Source organism: Pleurodeles waltl, chromosome 2_2 (assembly GCF_031143425.1).
Source record: "Pleurodeles waltl isolate 20211129_DDA chromosome 2_2, aPleWal1.hap1.20221129, whole genome shotgun sequence".
NCBI classification, from domain to species: Eukaryota; Metazoa; Chordata; class Amphibia; order Caudata; family Salamandridae; genus Pleurodeles; species Pleurodeles waltl.
Window position 1 is genome coordinate 1,071,180,307 of NC_090439.1, and position 19,869 is coordinate 1,071,200,175.

The 19,869-nt window shown below is 44.0% G+C and overlaps 1 protein-coding gene across 20 annotated transcripts in view; it reads right to left on the reverse strand.

Moving 5' to 3' along the window:
* Window positions 1-223: 223 nt before the first annotated feature.
* Window positions 224-19,869, reverse strand: part of PTK2 (protein tyrosine kinase 2) — a 758,583-nt gene continuing 738,937 nt past the window's right edge. For all 20 annotated transcript variants that reach the window (XM_069220826.1, XM_069220825.1, XM_069220824.1 and 17 more), the window contains 2 exons: window positions 18,192-18,272; window positions 224-1,476 (listed from right to left, as the gene is read on the reverse strand). In XM_069220826.1, the coding sequence (XP_069076927.1) occupies window positions 1,264-1,476; window positions 18,192-18,272 (294 nt within the window). In that variant the 3' untranslated portion in view covers window positions 224-1,263. The remainder of the gene's footprint in view (window positions 1,477-18,191; window positions 18,273-19,869) is intronic.

Consider the following 19,869-nt stretch of genomic DNA (forward strand, 5'->3'; position numbering starts at 1 on the left):
GAGCAAGGCTCTAAAGAAGTAAAGTAAAGCAATGAAAAAGTGACATTTTTGAGACAGTCAAATAGATCATTGCAAGTTCAACAGTGAGAACACATAAGAGTGCAGTGGATCCATCTCAAATATAAGAATGTTGTGAATACAGTGTATAGCGTTAGTATTCCTGCCAAATCTGGTAGGTGGGAGCAAAACCCAACCAAAAGCCAAATATATTACTCCAAGATCATTCACTGGTAACACCTTTTTAATAGGTCATAGTAACTGTACAATTCATTATATTCTTCCTGAGAATAATTTATATCCCCCAACAAACTAAAGGGAGCTTAAAAAAAACAAAATGTGCAATGGAAAATGAAATGTGTGCGGGGTATGAGAGAAGCACCGTTTTGCTATTTTACTTGCTGGAAAGAGATGTAGGTAGGTTAGGAAAGTACTGACATTTTAAAATATTCAACATGGCTTTAATCTTTGTTTATAAATTATATAAAAATGGGAAACATATTGTTACATAAGTTCATTTCTAAATGCTGTGCTCCGCTGCTTGGAAATGAAGCAGCAGTTCCACTGCCGGAGGAAGTAACATGGCCATCTGTACAAAAAAAAACAAAAAACTGTCATGTTATTCTTGCGGAAAAGGATGCAGAAGGGCTTCAGTCGTGTTCTACAGCTAATATCCAATTAAATGCTTCACATATCCTCATGAAAGGTAAAAGATGAAAACACCTTTAGTTTGTAAATGCCTTAAGTCTTTAAAATATAGCTTTTTATGTTCTTTCTTTGTAAATTGTGATTAGCATATTGCGACTTAAGTGTTGTAGAAATACAAAAAATTCCAGTCTTGACAGTTTCTTGTAGTGTGTGGGCAAGAATTCTCAGCCCTTGGGTGTCCCCGAATTCTCCATGCCCCAATACTTTGACTGTCTGCTGCTTAAGAGAATTTTGGCTCTGCGGTTTCATCGGTTTCACGGAGGGGGCGGGGGGAACTAGTGTGTTCTTGATGCGAGCGTGCCAAAAGAACTGGTTTCCATGATCTGTGGGTGTTTTGTACAATCGTTGCTCTTCCACAGTGCCTTGTATGGGACAGCAAATCATCCCATAACTGTATAACGAGAGAGGTACAAATATGCTGCCAGTCGTGGATGTCGGACCAGATGTCCCCAGGAATCAAGGACTCTGCAGACATAATCCTCGCTGCTGGTAGGAGGCCGGGTGCCATCCTGGAAGAATGTGCTTCCATAAAAGATTAACTAGTCAGTTACAAAGGTATTAATGCGGCCTTGAATGTCCGATCATTTTCAACCTGGCCTGGTCGATGACATCCAGCAGGTTTTTGGCATCCACAGCCAAAGCATGGGCCGCAGTCAACATTTGTTTCTTGTATTCCTGCTGGAGGCTAGTCATTACGTATTGCTGTGCGAGTTTCATTTTGTTGATCAGTTCAGCCAAGTCAGAGTTCAACAGTTTTTGTGCCATCTCAATCTGGAAGAAATGAAAAGGCTGAGTGAGCTAGTTCTACATAGAATGAACTTTCATTAGATACATACTCAACATCCAGAATCTACACAGTATGGCAAAAAGAAGGAAACAGTGAGGCGGAAATATCCTGCTCATCCATCTAAGAAACAAGACAGACCTTATAGGGTTTTACAGTTTCACCTCGTGCGTTTCTGCTGAAGGCCAGTCTCCCTGGATCTTATGTTGCTCTTTCTGGAATACCCAATCATCACTCCAGACCTACCTGGTGGTTAAGATGCCCATGAGTGGATAATGACTTGTCCGGACGGTGGTTAGTGCATTACCACACGGGTCGCTTTAAAGGCTTGTGGATACAACCTCATCAGTCCAAAGGTACAATACAATCTGTGGCAATGACTTCTAAACTCTGTACTATCATGACCCACTGACAGACTTTCACCTCGCTCTCTCCACCATTAAATTCCTGCTTAACATGTGCTCTAAAGGAAATTCTGATTTGTGAGCTAGACAGTGTAGAATAATGTAATAAAACAAACAATGAGACCGGTTGCTAAACACCCTCTGGTATAGGATGGAACCCAGAGAAGTTGTGAGAGAACCATCAGTATCCCTACTTTCTTGCTTGCTAGAGAAAGGCTGTCACAGAAGTCTGCAGAAAGAACAATAACATCCTATTCCATGAGAGTGGAATCAGGAAGTGAACTTTTGACTAAGCTGGACATCACTAATTTCGAAATTTCTAGGCTTGTGAGGTAAATCACACGTTCAGAAGGAATAGACTGGTAGTTTGAAAATATTAACATGACACGTAGTGAATATACTCAAAATAAATTAACCAAAGTGGGCTAGAAAATGCCTGGCAGTATTACTTCACGAAGGGGGTGTTGCACCAATTAGTCTAAAATGAGGTATTTCAGTAGGTGACCAGAACAAGTGAACAAAGTGGAACTTTAAACATGAAAACTTTTGCGCCCTTTTTGAACAAAAAAGGAAGGTAAGCAAGTTAAAAATCACTTGGATAGCGACCAGCTTGATTAAACGGATCAAAAACTGCTGCAGGAATAAGTGATAAACAAGAGTCCAATCTTAGGAGGACAAGTTGGAATCTTCAATTATTAATTCCTGGTTCGGGTTGTTCCAATTAATTTAGTTTGTTCCAATTAATTTATAAATGACACTACAGAGAATCTGGTGGTTAACTGATGCTATTTTGTAGATGATACGAAAGTCCACTATAATGCTGAAACAGCAGAGCAAGTATAAAAAGGTGAGGCATAATTCAAAAATGTGGAAGAGTAAATTAGCACAGGAAAAGTAACATTTAATGGAGCCAGGGGTAAAGTCAGGTATTTGGTGCACATAGCAAGATATAAAATGAGGTCGTAGAACATGATGTCATCAAATCAATTGATCTCAAATTGGCTAAACAATATGACAAGGTCCAAGAGAGAACTACTCTTGGACACATTTAGAGAGTAATGGTGGCTAAGTAAATCCTTCACATTAAGGTTAATGAAGGCATCCCCTCTTTGAATTTGCCCCAAATGAAGTAAATTGCGATGAGAGAAAGCTGCAGAGATCCCAGTAGAGGAAAGCACTGGCAAAACCTAGCATCAATGCTCATATAAATAACAAAAACCTTTATCATGTGATTCCCAAGTGGGATACTTGGCACATCTCAATCCTGAGAACTGTAATCGTTGCCTTTTACCTTGTGCAATAGCCCAGATTTCTGATCCTTTGAAGGTCACAGTCTTTTGCACGGTGGGTGTGACAAGATATTCCCAGTAAAGAAGGACAATGTTACTTACCTGGTAGACATCTGTTTGTGGCATTTAGTGCTGTAGATTCACATGCATAAGAGCTCTTTCAGCAACAGAATATGGCTGTGGAAAGAACACTGGCAATTCCACTGATTGATTAATATGAAAAGGTAAAACTACCTTAGGTAGGAATTTTGGATATGTTCTAAGTACTATTTTGTCTTTATGTATTTGGAAGAAAGGTTCTTCTAGAGAGAACATTGGAATTTCACTAACTCTTCTTAAAGAAGTTACAGCTACTAAAGTTCATTCCAGGAGAGAAACTGTAAAGTACAAGAATGCATGGGTTCAAATGATGGACCCATACGACTTGTGAGTCCAATATTAAGATTCCATACAGGAGCTGGAGGAACTCTGGGTGGAATGACTCTCTTAGGGCCTTCCATAAATGCTTTGATGACAGGAATTCTAAATAGAGAAAGATGTTGTCTGTTTTAAAGGTAAGCAGCTATAGCCGCTAAATGAAGCCTAATAGAAGAATATGTAAAATTTGCTTTTTGTAAATGTAACAAAAAGCAGACAATATAGTGTACTGAAGCTTTAAGTGGATCAATGTTTTTAGATTGACAATAACATACAAAATGTTTCCATTTAGCAGCATAACCCTGTCTAGTTGTGGGTTTGCGTGCTTCTTTAAGAATATCCATACATTCAGATGGAAGTTGTAAATAGCCAAACTCTATGACCTCAGGAGCCGTAACGCGAGATTGAGTGTGCTGGGATTTGGATGTCTGATTTGACCTCTCCTTTGAGTCAAAAGATCTGGACTGTTTGGAAGCTTGTGATGTGGGACTACAGACCGATCCAAGAGTGTTGTATATCAATGTTGACGTGCCCATGTGAGGGCTACAAGAATCATGGTGAGTGAGGTTTGTTTCAGTTTGAGTATCAGAAATGTTATGAATGGGCGAGGCGGAAAAGCGTAAGCAAATACCCCTGACCAATTCATTCATGCAGCATTGCCCTTGGACTGAGGGTGTGGGTATCTAGAAGAAAAGCTTTGGCATTCTTAGGTTTCTGTGGTGGGGAAGAGATCTATCTCTGATGTTCTCCATAGCTGAAAGTATTTTTGAGGATGTTGTGGGTGAATTTCCCATTCATGGACTTGTTGCTGCGTCCTGCTTAACAGATCCGCTAATTGATTGTTCACTCCTGGGAGATATTCTGCCAATAATTGAATGTGATTGTGAATTGCCCACTTCTAAATTGTCTGAGCTAGAAGGGATAGTTGAGATGATTGTCTCCCCTCCCCCCACCATTTTTGAAAATAATACATTGTTGTCACTGTCTGTGCGTACTAACACTACCTTGTGCCAGAAATGCCTTGAGTGCTAGGAAGACTGCTAGTAATTACAAGTAATTGATATGATATGTCTGTTGAATGTGATCCCATTTCCCTTGTATGGTGAGTTTGTTGAGGTGAGCTCCCCAACCTATCTGTGATGCATCTGTTGTAAGTGTGATCTGAGGCACAGGGTCCTGAAAGGGTCGCCCTTTTGAAAGATTTGTGCGATTCCACCATTGCAGAGAGTGGTCAAGCGGTCCAACAACACTAGATCCTGAAGATGACCCTGTGCCTGAGACCACTGGTGGGAAAGGTATTGCTGGAGTGGCCGTATGTGTAGTCTTGCGTGGGGAACTATGGCTATACAAAAAGCCATCATTCCTAACAGTTGCATCACTAACTTTACTGTATAAGTATGACTGTGTTGCAGTAGAGTGATGAGATTCTGAAAGGCTTGAATCCATATTGGGTTTGGATATGCTAATGCTGACTGAGTGTTCAGAATTGCTCCTAGATACAGCTGTATTTGTGATGGCTGAAGATGGGATTTGAGGTCATTTCCCAAACCGTGTAGAAGATTGACAGTGTACTGAGTGTGTTTTTGGCAAGTGTGAATTGTATTGGCTTTTTATTAGCCAGTCGTCTAGAAGTACAAGTTACTTACCTTCCGTAACGGAATATCTGGTAGAGACATATTCTAGTTGCAGATTCCCTACCTTAGAATTTCCCCCAGGCACCAGACTGGATCCAAAGATTTTTCTTCGAGCAATACCCTTGCGCGTCGGTAGGTGGCGTCTGTCGACTCCGCGGGTGTCATTGGTGTCTTAGTCACTGTGATGACGTGGGGAGTAGTATATAGACGCTGCCGTCGCGCAGTGATGTCAGTTTCTTTTAACAACTTTCCACGCCAAAGCGCAGAGCCGCTAAGAACACTGAGATTGATGCGCCAGAGCTAAGGACCTGAAAGGGGAATCCATGTCCCTAGAAATCAGTTTGCAAGCAGGGATGATGGGTGGGGGATAAGGAATCTGCAACGAGAATAGGTCTCTACCAGATATTTCATTACCAAAGGTAAGTAACTTGTACATCTGATAGAGACTTCTAGTTGCAGATTCCTTACCTTAGAATAGATACCCAAGCAAACCATCCTCGGAGGTGGGCTGCAAACCAAGATCATACTAGGAAGTCCTACAGGACCGAACGACCAAAGTAGCCGCCCCGACGGACCTGACTGTCCAGGCAGTAGTGTTTAGCAAACGTGTGCAGGGACGCCCACGTAGCTGCCTGGCAGATTTTCAGGACAGGAACTCTGCATGCTAACGCAGTGGAAGCAGCAGTTGCTTTGGTGCAATGACCACGCAAGCCCTCAAGGGGTTGCTTCTTGGCCAAAGTGTAGCACATTTTGATGCAAAGAAGCACCCACCAAGAGATGGTACGCTTTTGCACCGCCTTCCCTTTTTTTCGCACCCACATATCCGACAAAAAGTTGATCGTCCACCCGGAAATCTTTAGAACGATGAAGATAGAACGCCAACGCTCTTTTTGGGTCAAGATGGTGGAGTCTCTCCTCCTCATGAGAAGGATGTGGGGGTGCATAGAAAGTAGGCAGGGTGATGGACTAGCATACATGAAAAGGCATAACCACCTTTGGAAGGAAGGAGGACTTAGTGCACAACACCACTTTGTCAGGGTGCACAGACAAGTATGGCGGTGTAGATGAAAGGGCTTAAAGCTCACTCACCCTGCGAGCAGAGGTGATGGCAACAAGAAAGACAGTTTTGAAGGTGAGGAGCCGTAAGGGACAATTGTACATCGGCTCAAAGGGAGTACACATTAAAAGTGTAAGGACAAGACTGACGTCCCACTGAGGCATGATAAATGGAGTGGGAGGAAATAAAGGGGTGAGGCCTTTTAGTAATCTACTCACAATAGGAGATTTAAAAAGTGAGTGCTGATCAGGTAACCTATCTGCCCAGAGAGTTTGTTGTGTTCAGCCATCAACGGATTATGAACTTTGACGCATCTCTCCCATCGTTCATAGCTTGGGAGACGATATCACGGGCCTCCTCCAGTATCTGCGGCAGGGCTTGCGCAACCGTATCGCACAAAGAGTGGGTATAGTGTCCCAAAAGGCATGCGGTTTTCACAGACCGCAGCGCAAGACTGGAGGAAGAAAACAACTTATTAGCAAGCTGTTCCAGCCTTTTTGATTCCCTGTCCGGGGGTGCGGAAGGGAATGCGCCTGAAGAAGGGGAAGCCTGGATGACAAGACTCTTAGGCGTGGGGTGTGGGATAGGAATTTAGGGTTGTTTGGAGCAGGCAGAGTCCCTGTTTTGGGTTTGGACCAAGTACCCAAAAGGACATCGGTGAGGACTTCGTTGAATGGCAAAAGGGATTCTGATGTGGAAGCCCCAGGCTTAAGCACCTCTGTCAGGAGATTGGACCTGATCTCTACAGTAGGAAGCTCAAGGCCAAGGACCTCAGCTGCCCTACTGACCACCATACCATAAGTTGCTCTCTCTGCCGTAGCCACGGTAGGAGGAGACAGCATGCCAGCGTCTGGAGAAGTATTCAGACCACTGGTGTCGCCCAATTCCTTAGCCCAGTCCAAAGATGGGTCATCCTGGTATTCATATGGGTCTAGGGACCCTCCAATCCCTCCCCGAATTCAAACCCATAGGAAAATGGGTCCGAATCCGACCTGGGGCAAAGAGGCCCCATTGAAGACAAAGACGGCGTCGGCCAACGCCGCTCCGACTCGTCAGGGATAAGGATCGGGTCGTCATCGATAGTGGGCACTACCGACGTCGGGAGCGTCGACAATCGGCCTGGTGGCGGGGAAGGTCTCAAGGGTGCGACTGGGGTGGATCCGGAGGGGACTTCGGTGGCTGAACCCAATGCCCCCTCAACCGAACCCCTTGGGCCCGAAGGCGCCGTATTGGGGTCGGTCCGCCCAAAGATGAGGTGCATGGCCTCATAGAACTCTTTACGTTGGGGTGGTCGCTCCGGGAAACTCGGGGAAGCGCGGAGCGGACCCAGACACAGGCTCCGATGATGGAGGCCTTGAGCGTCGACGCTCTTCCTGCGTCGCGAAGGGCGAGCGACGGGGCGAAGTCAGAGAGCGATGGGACCTCTTCGACGACTACTTCTTACCTGCACCCGAAGATTTAGAAGAAGACAAGTGGTGATGGCTCCGCAAACAGTCTCGAGACCTTACTCTCGATTGAGACCAGGACTTACACGGAGTCGAGTGCTGGCCCGCCATGAGCTTTAGGGACCGCTCCCTCAAAGCCTTCGGGTGCAAGACCCGGCACTCGGAGCACGACTTTGGGTCGTGGTCGCGTTCGAGACACCACAGACAAACCCGATGCGGACCAGTCACCAACATCGTGGGTTGACAGTCCTCGCACGGCTTGAAACCGGTCTTCGGGGACATCCTCGATGCAGCAAAATTCTCACAAAACAGTCAAAAAGAGACCAGGGTAGCTCTTCTCCGGACCAGTGCGTGGCGCAGAAAGAAAAGAACTGACGTCACTGCACGAAGGCAGCGTCTATATACTACTCCTTACGTCATCACGGCAACTACGATGCCAACGACGCCCCAGGAATCGACCGATGCCACCTACCGACGCGTAAGGGTATTGCTTGAAGAAAACTCTCCGGATCCAGTCTGATGCCTGGGGGAAATTCTAAGGTAAGGAATTTGCAACTAGAAGTCACTATCAGATATGGGAACACATCTGTGTTGTCTTCTTAGGAATGCTGCAACTACAGCTAAACATTTGGTGAATACCCTTGGTGCGGTTGTTACCCTGAATGGTACCTTGAATTTGTAGTGCTTTCCTGCAATGACAAATCTTAGATATTTGCGGTGTGTTGGATGTATAGAATGTGGAAATAGGCATCCTTGAGATTCAATGCTGTCATGTAATCCCCTTGCTGTAGTAGGGGAATAATATCTTGCAGAGCAACCATATGGGAGTGCTCTGTGAGTATGTATAGATTGAGGGGCCTGAGATCTAAAATTGGTCTTAATGAACCATCCTTTTTAGGTATCAGAAAGTAAAGTGCATAAACTCCTGATCCTCGTTGAGGTATAGGTACTGGTTCTATAGACCCTTTGAGAAGAAGGGACTGTCTTCCTCCTTCAACAGCGTGAGATGGTCTTGAGGGAGTTTGTGTGAACAATAGGGAATGTTTGGTGGAGTAGAGATGAGTTCTAGAAAATAGCCATGTGAAATAACTGATAGAGCCCACTGGTCTGTAGTGATGATGTACCATTGTGGATAAAAATTTACCAGTCTTCCTTCCACAGGAGATGTATGCGCTGTAGGTATTTTTAAGAAATCACTGGTTTGCTTAGGTAGAGGAACCTCTGGAAGCAGATGCTTTCCCTCTTCCTCTATTAGATCCTGTGAATGAGCCTCTGGCTTAGAAATATGAGCCCTGTTTCTGTTGTAAGGTGGATGGTTCTGTAGTTGATGGTTTGAACCCACCTCTAAATTGTGACTTACGAAAAGTGACTCTAGTGGGTGTGGTGTATAGTGCATCCATAGCCTTAGCTGTCTCTGAATCTTCTTTTGAGTTTTTCTATGGTGGTGTCCACCTCCGGTCCAAATAAGTGCTCCTCATCAAATGGCATATATAAGAAGCTTGCTGTAATTTAGGTTTAAAATCTGAACATCTTAACCAAGCATGCCTTCTAATCACCACAGTAGTGTTGACCCCTCTTGCTGCTGTATCAGCTACGTCTGTAGCACATCTAATTGCATTATTAGATATAGCGTGTCCCTCTGTTACTATTTGCTGCCCTCTTTTTTGATGTTCAGGTGGAAGATACTGTAAAAGCTTTTCCATCTCGTCCCAGTGGGCCCTATCATACCTTGCCAGGAGTGTTTGGGAATTTGCAATCCTCCGGTGGTTTGCAGCCTGGGAAGCCACTTCTTTGCCTGCTGCATCACATTTTTTGCTTTCTTTGTATGGAGGAGGAGCATCTCCTGTAGACTGACTATTAGCCAGTTTTCTTGCCGCACTGACAACTACAGAGTCAGATGGTAACTGAGTCCTGATAAAGGCTGGGTCAGAGGGTGCAGGTTTGTACTTTTTTATCCACCATAGGTGTGATGATCCTAGCCTTAACGGGTTCTCTAAAAATGTCAGACGCATGTCTAAGCATGCCTGGAAGCATAGGGAGGCATTAGAACTCTTTATGTGTAGATGTTAATCTACTGAACAAGAAATCCTCTTCAATAGGATCTGTGTGCAGCTGAACATTATGGTATGCAGCTGCCCTAGCTATCACTTGGTTATAGGCGGATGAGATTGTCTGGCTGGGTTTAGGTCTGGATTATTGGAAAAGTGGGATTAGGATCGTATAGACTGCATGGATTTGTATCTTGCTGAACATCACTTAAGACATCCCTCGAGGTGATGCTGAGGATGTCTGTGGAGAAAACTGTGTAGAATAAGTAGGTGGGGGTAGGAATGGGGGGGGGGAGGAGGTGGGGTAGTAGAAGGAATGAGAGAAGAATGTGGTGGCGAAGGCTGAGGTTGTTGTGTAGCCTTTTCCTTTTCTTTTGAGACTTTCTTTGGGGTGGCCCAGCATCCAAAGTCTCCTGAAAAGTCAGTTTTCTCTGAAAGGTTACAGGAGGAGAAGCAATGATCCTTCCTCTTTCCTTCTGTCTATGAAGATTGTGCTGTTTAGCGTCCATGACCTCTAAAATAGGCTCTATAGTAGTTGACTCCTCCGTAGCTGTGGTATGCTTGCTACTAATGGTTTTCGATTCAAAGGTTTCGCTGCAGAATTTTGACATGGACCGAAAGTGTCGACTGCAAAAATGATATAGATTTTTCGGCTCTGAAATGGAAATGTCCAGTTTTCAGCTTGATACTGAAACAGATGTAATAGTCTGTTTGGTTGGTGCCGAATGCATTTTGGTCTTGGATATTCTCGGTGCCGAACCGGAAGGTTGGTCATCCGGATGTATATTTTGGCTCCGACTATGGGCCCGAAAGCAGTAGAGGACCAATGACCAATGCAGGAGTCTTTTTAACTGTCTTTGGTTGGTGTGATGGGGCTGATGTACTCACGAACTGCGCCAGTGGCAAGGACTGGCTGTCGACGTTGGAATCCTGATCCGAGTCTGAATCTCTAATGGTGACGGCTGTGTGCTGTCCCACCTCTTCCTGCATGTGCTCCTTTCCGAAGATGTTGGGTGTGTCATCTGTGGACTTGGACGCCAACTCCAACCAACGCGCTCTTCAGTCCAGGGAAGTCTTCTTGGATCAAAACGACCTACAGGTGTTGCAGGTCTCTTCTCTGAGATCTGGAGACTGGCACAGATTGCACACCAAATGCTGGTCAGTGTATGGACATTTGGTGTGACATTGAGGACAGAATCCAAACGGAGTTTGTTTCATCAGCCTGACATCGAAGTAGGCCCAAGAAGGGCGAGGTCACCTCTAAGGGTGTGAAACCGACCCGACCATTTAAACTGGATCGACTATAAGAGTAGAAAATGCAATTTAAACTATACCGACGTTTATAGAAAAGGTAGAATAAAGTTCAGAAGTACTGAACCGAGATCTGTCGGAGTGAGAGGAAACCAGTCCGAACCGGACGGCAGAGAAAAAAAAACAATGTAACAAATGACTCGATGCCCATGCGCAGTATCCCAGAGAGGAGGAGTCACAGATGGCCCAGGGTTGTTGGAGAACAATGGGATCAGTTGTGGAATTAGCTCTGCGGTCATTGCTCAGAATCGAGATTGATTGGCACCTTGACGTCCTCCCAGCGTCTCTTTGGAGAGAGACAGTGGAGAGATGGGTTGATTACCAATGAAACTTCTTGCATTTCTTCTTGTACTTCGGCTTACCAGACAACTGTGAAGAAAACCCCTTGCAAGAGTGTTTTTGAGAGTGGGAACGAGTCTGTGCCCTCAATTTAGAATTGAAAAAAGTACTTATGCAAGGTCCAAGACTTCTTTCTATGTTTAGCAATGTACAGCTCGTTTCACAGTCCTGGGTTCCCTTCGGGTGCATGAGTGCCCCAAGCCCAAACATTGGAGGCAGACCTTATGTGGGTCCCCTCATGGACATCTGATTCCGACAGTCACCACATGGTTTTAACTTTGTACTGTTCTGTAGGGACATTGTTCTTTTGCACACAAGAAGAAAGACCTGTGAAAGAATTTGTCAATTGAAGAAAGGGAGCAGGGTTCTAGATCAATATGTGAAGGCGTGTAAAGAAAGGCACTGATGTCGCCGCACAGGGGCGTTGCTTATATGCAGCTCTATTACTTCCGGGGATGGGAAACAGTCAACACAGATCCATACTGAATCACCGAGGATGCCCGGGAGCACTGCTATGAAAATTTCCAGGTCCTGTCTGATGACTGAGGAATATTCTCAAGGTGAGGAACATCTGCATCTTCCGTTGGGAGGTACAATCATGACAACAGCCCAATGTATAGAGGCAGGGAATTACTTGTTCAGAAAACCACAAGGCCAAAAGAAAAAAAAAAAGGAAAAAAAAAACATTAAAAAACGTTCAGCAGCTGTGTAATGTCACTCTGGAACTTGTAACTGCAACTTTTTTCTGAAAGGTCTGTGAGCACTGAAAATATTACTAATAATATATTTCATGTATTATGTATCTTGTATTCGTATGAAAATGAATTAGCGTAGAAAATAACGTGCAGCTTGAAAATGTGCGCAGTAACGCCATATACTGCGTAATGCTTTATTAAATGCATATTAAGGATTAGTTAGAACTTATATGAATGTGAAAATGCAGTAATTTGTTATAATTACGATTAAATGCTATGTATTTGCTTAAATTAACTGTAGGCCTCAAGCGAGGTTTAGACTTTGGTATTACACAGCCTCATATTGAAAAATGCAATGTCAGAATAAAAAACGATCTCATGCTTGCTTAATAGTAACAACGCATTGTTCAAACTGAAGGTTGACCAGAATTATAGTAGTAGCAAAAATGTTTTTCCTGTCTTCACGAGAAACAGTTTGTTAGGAAATATGTGTAGAAACCTGAACGTTCTAAAATGTTAACTCAAAATGTTTGAGAAAGCGATGCTCCCAGGAACTAACAATGGATGTACTGACGGAATGATATAAAAGTTGCTCCTTGACGAGTCGAATGATGTGCGTAAAAGAAGAGGAGGAGCCACCCATCAATGTGTGAAAGACTGTTTAGTTATATCTTAGATTTGAAATAATATTATTATTGGATTAATGGCTATCGCACGGTTCTTTGAACAATGACAATGTGGGACAATTTTAACTTACCGCACTAAGGGTTCCCAACCCACTTCACGCGTTTCTCAATTCACTTCATGAGACACTTCGGTCACTTCTTAGCACTCGCTGCTTAGAGCTAGTAGCGCCTTTGCTGCCTACCTTAGACGTTTTCTTTCTAATAGTTTGGAGAACTTAAGAGTCCCCGATTCTGAACCATTACCCATTTCATGTCCCGCAGCTGATCTAACTGATGTCCGTCTGACGAAAACTATCACCGCTTGCTGATCCAAACGGACAGGTGTAACAAAATCACTAATGTCTTTATTGTGGATTTGTCTTTTGTTTCTAGGTAATAACTGCTCCCTTTTAATAGAGCCATAGTTAGATGGTTTCCAAATTTATGTTGACTAAATTCTTTTGCATGAAGCCCATGCTAATCTGACATTAGAGAGTTTTCCTCCATTCAACTGAATTGCTGTTTGATGTTACTCAATTGCTGAATTTCAATGTAAGTTATTACCATTGCATAATTACGCTTATTGTTGATTTGTACTTTGTCTTTAGAAGGATTAGTTATTAACGCATTAGTTAAATTGAGATTCTTTAGGAGATTTTGTCAACCACTATTGTTCTTATACTTAGATCATGTGGTTTCGAGACTAATTTACGTGATACTATCATTGTTAATCTAGGGAAATACATTTTCTAGCGGATACTAAAGGTGTAGTTATTCATGGTCTTAATGGGTCATGGTGTGTGAGAATTACTGAATCCAAAGAATTCCTATTGTTTGTCTGACGATATTTATGATATGTACAGATTAAGGATGTGAACATCTTATATTAGTCAAAAGGTCCATCAACCAATGAACGCGTCCCCTTAACATTTAACACAAAGAAACCAATAAGGTCAGACGCGCTCGCAGGTCTTAGACTCAACCATCCACAAGCTACCAATCAAACGGCTGCTCACAGTTCAGCTACTGTTATCTCTGCCATACTACTGTGCATCTTAATTCACGGTATAGCTTTTAATTACCTATGGTTTAAGTTTCTTCTATATAATTTATTTTATAATTAAAGCATCACATTAATGGTTTCAGCTTGTCCTGTGGGACTAGAACTTAAGTTTTTTATATATGCTATTTGTACGTACAGTTAAAACCCTTTACTCTGTCTATTGTATTAGCATTTCTGCAGTGCTACAAACTCATGGCAGTTAAGTGCATTTGTGGACGAGCAGCACATTACGACATGATTGTGCTTTGGTGGAAGTGGGTGAGTTTCTGGTGTGGCCTACTTAGGACATTATTCCATGTAATTTGATGCTGTGTGCCTTGATAAAAAATGAGCTCTTATTGTGTGTACATTGCTGGTGTGCACTGAAGTGAATGTGAGCAACCAGATGATTAAGCTTATGAGGAGTAGTGTATGGATGGAGAGGAGTGTGAATGTAGTGCTGCCTACATGTGCAAGTGTTTTAGTTTAGCACACCTATGGCAGAAACTGGTCATATCGTCCCACTTTAACATGTGGTTGTACTTACCATTCTTGAGGGTTCACTGAAAAGGTGCTAACAGTCACAAAAACTAAAGAGGTCTTATGAAGGAACTTGTTTAATCATGTTCAAAAGTAATTTAACACTACTAATAGAGGGGCAGCCTGCCTCCAAATAATGAATCAGCTTTCGTCTGGGCTGAAATAACCCCAGGAGACAGATCTCTCCCAATGCCCAGTCATAACTACTGAAGTTGGCTTGAGGAAGGGACTCTCAGTCCATTTAAGCATACTCACAACCAACTTAAGCATGCTCAATACCGATAACACTGCCTGGAATTACTAAAGGAATTATCCCCAAAGGTTGAGATGATCACTCTGGACTATCTGCTCGGTTGAGATGATCCTGGGAGGTGGGTCCCACAAAGGCTCAGCACAACTAAAGTAGAGAATGACACTTACAGACAATTTAAATATGCCCGAAACCAATTTAAATAAGCCCTGTGGAGGCATAGCTGCCTAGTATATGAATACAATTTCCCACGTGCTAAGGTAACAGCTGAGCAGTAAACAATATATTTTTATAAGATTCAGTTGGGTTGCTCAACTTACTTCTGCTTTGACTAGAAAGGCACTTCAAGTAATCAAAAGTCATGCATTGTACTCCCTACTGGAAGACATGCAGTCTTTTTCCACAGAAGCAGTCAAACTGAGTGATAGCTCCCTGCCAGCCACTGCACGAGGAAGGCAATGTAGGAAGCCGGCTAGCTATGTAGTGTACCAAAGTAAGGGCACACAATGCAGATAGTCCAGGGTGACCATTATCGGCTGACAGGGGTTAAAAAACAACCCTAAAAGCTCTCTTTTGTGGTATTGTGGGCGAGGCTTACCAGAGGACAGTGTTAAACATTTATTGCACACACAGAGCCAGTAAGCGAGACACATACACAATAAAGAAATCCAACATCAATTTATTTTTAAAAAATCCACTGATTTTTATATTAATTTAGAAACCAGATCATTGTAATTGGGTAAGTATACCTTTTAAGATAGTTACTGTTCAAGACTTAGAAAATGCACTCTATTGTATCTTTGAAGCAGTAATGTTATCCTATGGGAGGAAAAACATATACTGCATTCAGACACTTAGCAACAACTTACAGGACCAGTCTTTGGGAGCTAAAGTGTGCATGGGGCAAGGTGCAAGGCAGCACCAAGAGTTAAATTCTGGAGGCCCTGGGGTGTCCAGGAGCAGAGGTGCGTTTCAGTGTCACATTCACTTTAATGGGAAACTGTCCTGGGGAAAAGAGGCTGCTAGCGAGGACCGGGTTACCACAGAGGGGGTCAGGTCTTGGGCATGCACCAACACCGGTGGTCCACTCAAACTCGGGATGGGGGGCTTGTGTGAGGTGGTGCTTTGTCAGGTAGGGTCATTCTGTGGAAGATCCTCGTAGTAGTTGGTTCCTGCAGACTTAGGCTGCAGACAGCGACTGAGGGATCAGTCTGGCCAAAACCAAGGGTGGGCTCAGCTCGAGGGTCTCAGGACTCTGTTGGCACCGTCCCCTCTCTCAGACCCGAGCTGTGTGGCTTGGGTGCAGTGGCAATTTGAGGCATCAGGTCTCGGCATTCAGAGACCCACTCTGGGTCTTGGTTCAGCAGAAGAGGGGCAAACAGGACAGCTGGGCCACTCTCGACTTGGATCTCACTGTCCCTGAAATCCCTCGACGTGCTGGGCGGTTTTCCTCAGCGCTGGTGCCCAGACTGGAATAAACAAGCCTTGGATGTTATAACCGCTCCGGTACCCAGGGTATTGGTGCTCTGGGGTTCCTGGAGGGGTCAGTATCTCGAAACTTGCTGGGGAGATGGAGTTGACTTCCTAGAGCCTGGGTGACCTCTTTCTAGCAGGTCGTTACCTCGGTGAACCTGATGATCAGCAACACAGTGGACCGGACAGCTGCTTTCGTGTATGCAGGTGCAGGGGAGTAGCTCCTCTGCTCCAAGGGAGATCTTCCCCAGTTGAGGTGCTGGCAGTCCTCCAAGGGTTTAGAGGAGGGTATCCAGCACTTTACGAAGTCGGTCCCAGTGATATTTGAAGTGCAGCCAATCTTTGGTGCAAATCTTCAGTTCCCGCTCTCTTCAGTCCTTCTTTCTTCCTCAGTTCACAGTAGTTGAATCATGACGAGATCTGCTTTCCTGATGTCATGGGGCCCTAAATATTCAATTTAGTGGTGTTAAGAGGAGTGTAAGGTAGTAGCCAGTGGGCTATTTAGGGTCACTATACCCCCTAGATGACCGCTTCCTGTGGGGAGTGGACATCCCCTGTCCCAGAGTTCATAATTCCACCACACACAAGATGATGGAACTCTCATTTTCTTGTTCACTTAAGGCTGCCAACCTAAGGGGTGTGCTCAACCTTTAAGTGTGACACGCCTCCTGAATAGCTAATTTTCCCACCTGTCCTGGTGCCAAATGAGCCTCAGGGCAGCGGGCTGCCTCCCTCAGGTCTGGGGGAAGCTGGGGTTGCATACCAAAGGCGGCAGGGTCTTTGAAGTCCCTGGCCTTATTTCACTAGCCATCCTACTGGCAGAGGTGATAAAACCTCCGGCTGTCAGAGCAGGGATTGTTTCCGACCTCTGAGGGTAGGGGTTCTCACCTTCAGAGGTTCAGAAATTTGTCTGTGGAGGCAGGCTGGTTGATACCAGTCAGTCAACACACTAGGTTTCAGAGGGCATCTCCAAGGTGCCCTCCGGGTGCATGTCATAATAAATCAATACTGGCATCAGTATTGATTTATTATGACAAGGTGTTTGATAGCAAACACCATTATTTTCCGTGCAGCCATCATGTAGCTGGGTCATTCGTGATGACCAGTGTCCAGTATGTGTTCTACGATGGCTGCCCAGTCACTTGTAACATCTAGTAAAATGACTAGACATAACAGGGACATATCTGTTCATGTAGACATGCCCTCACATATTATAATGCACTCTGCCTTCGGGCTCTATGGGTGACATATAATAATGCAAGGACTTTGGCATGGCACACAATGAATGTGACATGCCGTGTTTTCACTCAGAGTGTCTGCCCGGACATAGAGCCTGCGATGGCAGGCTGTGTGCAATGTGTGTGTGGGTACCTTAGGGTGGCATAAGATATGCTGCAGCCCTTAGGGACCATCTTTAGTACCCATGCCCTAGGTACCAGGGGTATCATTTACTAGGGACTTACATGGTGCTAAAGTCCTATGGAACTTGTGTTACAATTAGGCACACCTAGTTTTAAGGGAAAGAACACTGGCACTGAGGTCTGGTTAGCAGGCCTCAGTGCACTGTCGGAGTCGAAAATCTGCATCTAATAGTTCTAAAGGGGCAAAAAAAGTGGGAGGGACATCTGCAAAGATGTCCAGTTTCCTACAGGCAAGCCACAGCCGAGTGCCTAACCTTGTTCACCCTGATGAAACTTTGCACGCAAGATCTGTTTTGTGTTTGCTACAACTAATTTTAACGGTGGTTCCGTGATGAACAGTTTCAGATTTGGCATATTCCACATAATAAATAGAAGCGTGTTGGAATGCATACTGTTAGATGTTGTATATTTACACAAAATGCACTACTATGCTATTGCCAGAAAGACAAAGAATAAAACAGTTAATTTGTACAAATTCAGGATATGTATCCTCAAAGGTGCGACTACTATAACAGTACTGAAGTGCCAAATTAATCGCAGATGCTGATTGAGCATGCTATTTCTCAGAGGTACGATCATCCTTTCATAAATATTCACATGGGACTTTAGTAGCGCAGTCTTCACCAAGTTACCTACTATGCACATCAAAACAAGTAAAAAATTGCACCGTACCTCTCTGTGAGTGCTTGCAGGTAGAACTGGAATGGTTTCATCTACTGTTGCCAATAATGTTCTTAGTGCCAAACCAACACCCTATGGGAAAGATTTACAATGAGATCAGAATTTAATAAGAAATACATCTCTTTCTGTGTAACTGTGAATTCTTTAAGATCCTAACTGAAATGTCAGTGGGTTTCTAAATTCAGACTTATATTGAACATTGAGAACACTATCATGAATTAACAAATGCAAATGCTCAGTCTTGTCATCATTACCAATAATCTAAGGCTCCTATATAATTCTCAGGGTTCCAGTAGACACTTGTACGGTCTCACCTCAGATATAATCCAAATATAATTTAACTGCTGTGACGTAAAGTATTGTAACAAATTATGCACTCCCACACCACTGCACCAGCCATTTAACCTTCACTGGATATGTGAAGAAAAATAAAAAGAGCAGGGACAATAACCAGTGTTGCCAACTGCAACAATGCTACTACAACATACAGCTCGCTCTGCTTACTGTTAGGGCTCTAAGTCAATACTGTGTTATGAGATTCCAGAGCAAATACTAATAGGTATGGACTGCAACCTAATACATCTGGGTCCATACTACATTTAGGGCAGACTGACCTGGTTTGTGCCACGGTGCACCATTAAGCATGTGTGTCAAGCGCAAACCGTGACAGTGTGCCCTATTATAATGAATGAGCCCACCAAAGGCAGCCACAAACTCAGTGAATTATGGAGTAGCTGCTTTAAAGCCGCTCCATGTTTCCCTGTGCAGGCAGCAACCCTTAAAGAGGAGTTAGATATCTCCTTGCCTGCAGATGCAGTGAGATACTGCACCCACCTGCAGGGACATATCTAGGGGGTCCACGCCATCCACTTTCACAACTTGAGAGGGCTGCCCAAAGGAGGCACTCTCACACTTCACCATTTGTTTTGTGGTTCAATGTCAATACAACTCTTAAGGGCATGTTTGCTTCTGTGCGCACATTGATAATACGACACACGTGCAGAGGCTAAGAGATTTGCATGGGCTAGCCAGCAAGCAAATAAGGGACCACCCTCTCATGATATCACTGGGGATACATGTGGGCCAGCGCTATCCGTATGCCAGAAAAAGCAGCACAAGTGTCTGCAGCCCTGGGTGTCCTCTAGTGCCCTGGATCGCAAAAAGCAGGCACACATGCCTGTTGCGCCCAGCTGCACTGTGTGTAATACAGCCCTGATTAAATTTTCTTAAGACTACAGTCCAATCAATTTGTCAAATTATGTTTACACTGCACTTTCTACATACCGAAAACACTGCACAAAGTTTATGTGAAGTGGACTGCAAATACTGTGTGAACAACAAATGTAGGCCCACTGACATGTAAACATGCTACACTGACACTTGCTTTAATGTTTAGAAGGAAACTTGGGTTCGCTACATGGGACTGTGGTAGAGAAAGCTAAAAAGCTTTCTAGCGTTGTCATGGTGATAGATAATTGTGTATAGGGACATGCGATGGCAGCAGGGCACAGGCATTTATTTAAGTGTACCATGGACAGTGCTTCGGTGAGGGATACTTTTTGAGGGTTTTTCAAGAAAATTGTGTTTCTTGAAAAAGTAAGTTCAAAGACAGTAAAGGTTGTGAATTAATTCTTTTATGACATGTATTAAGTTTTTGGTTTAATGAGTC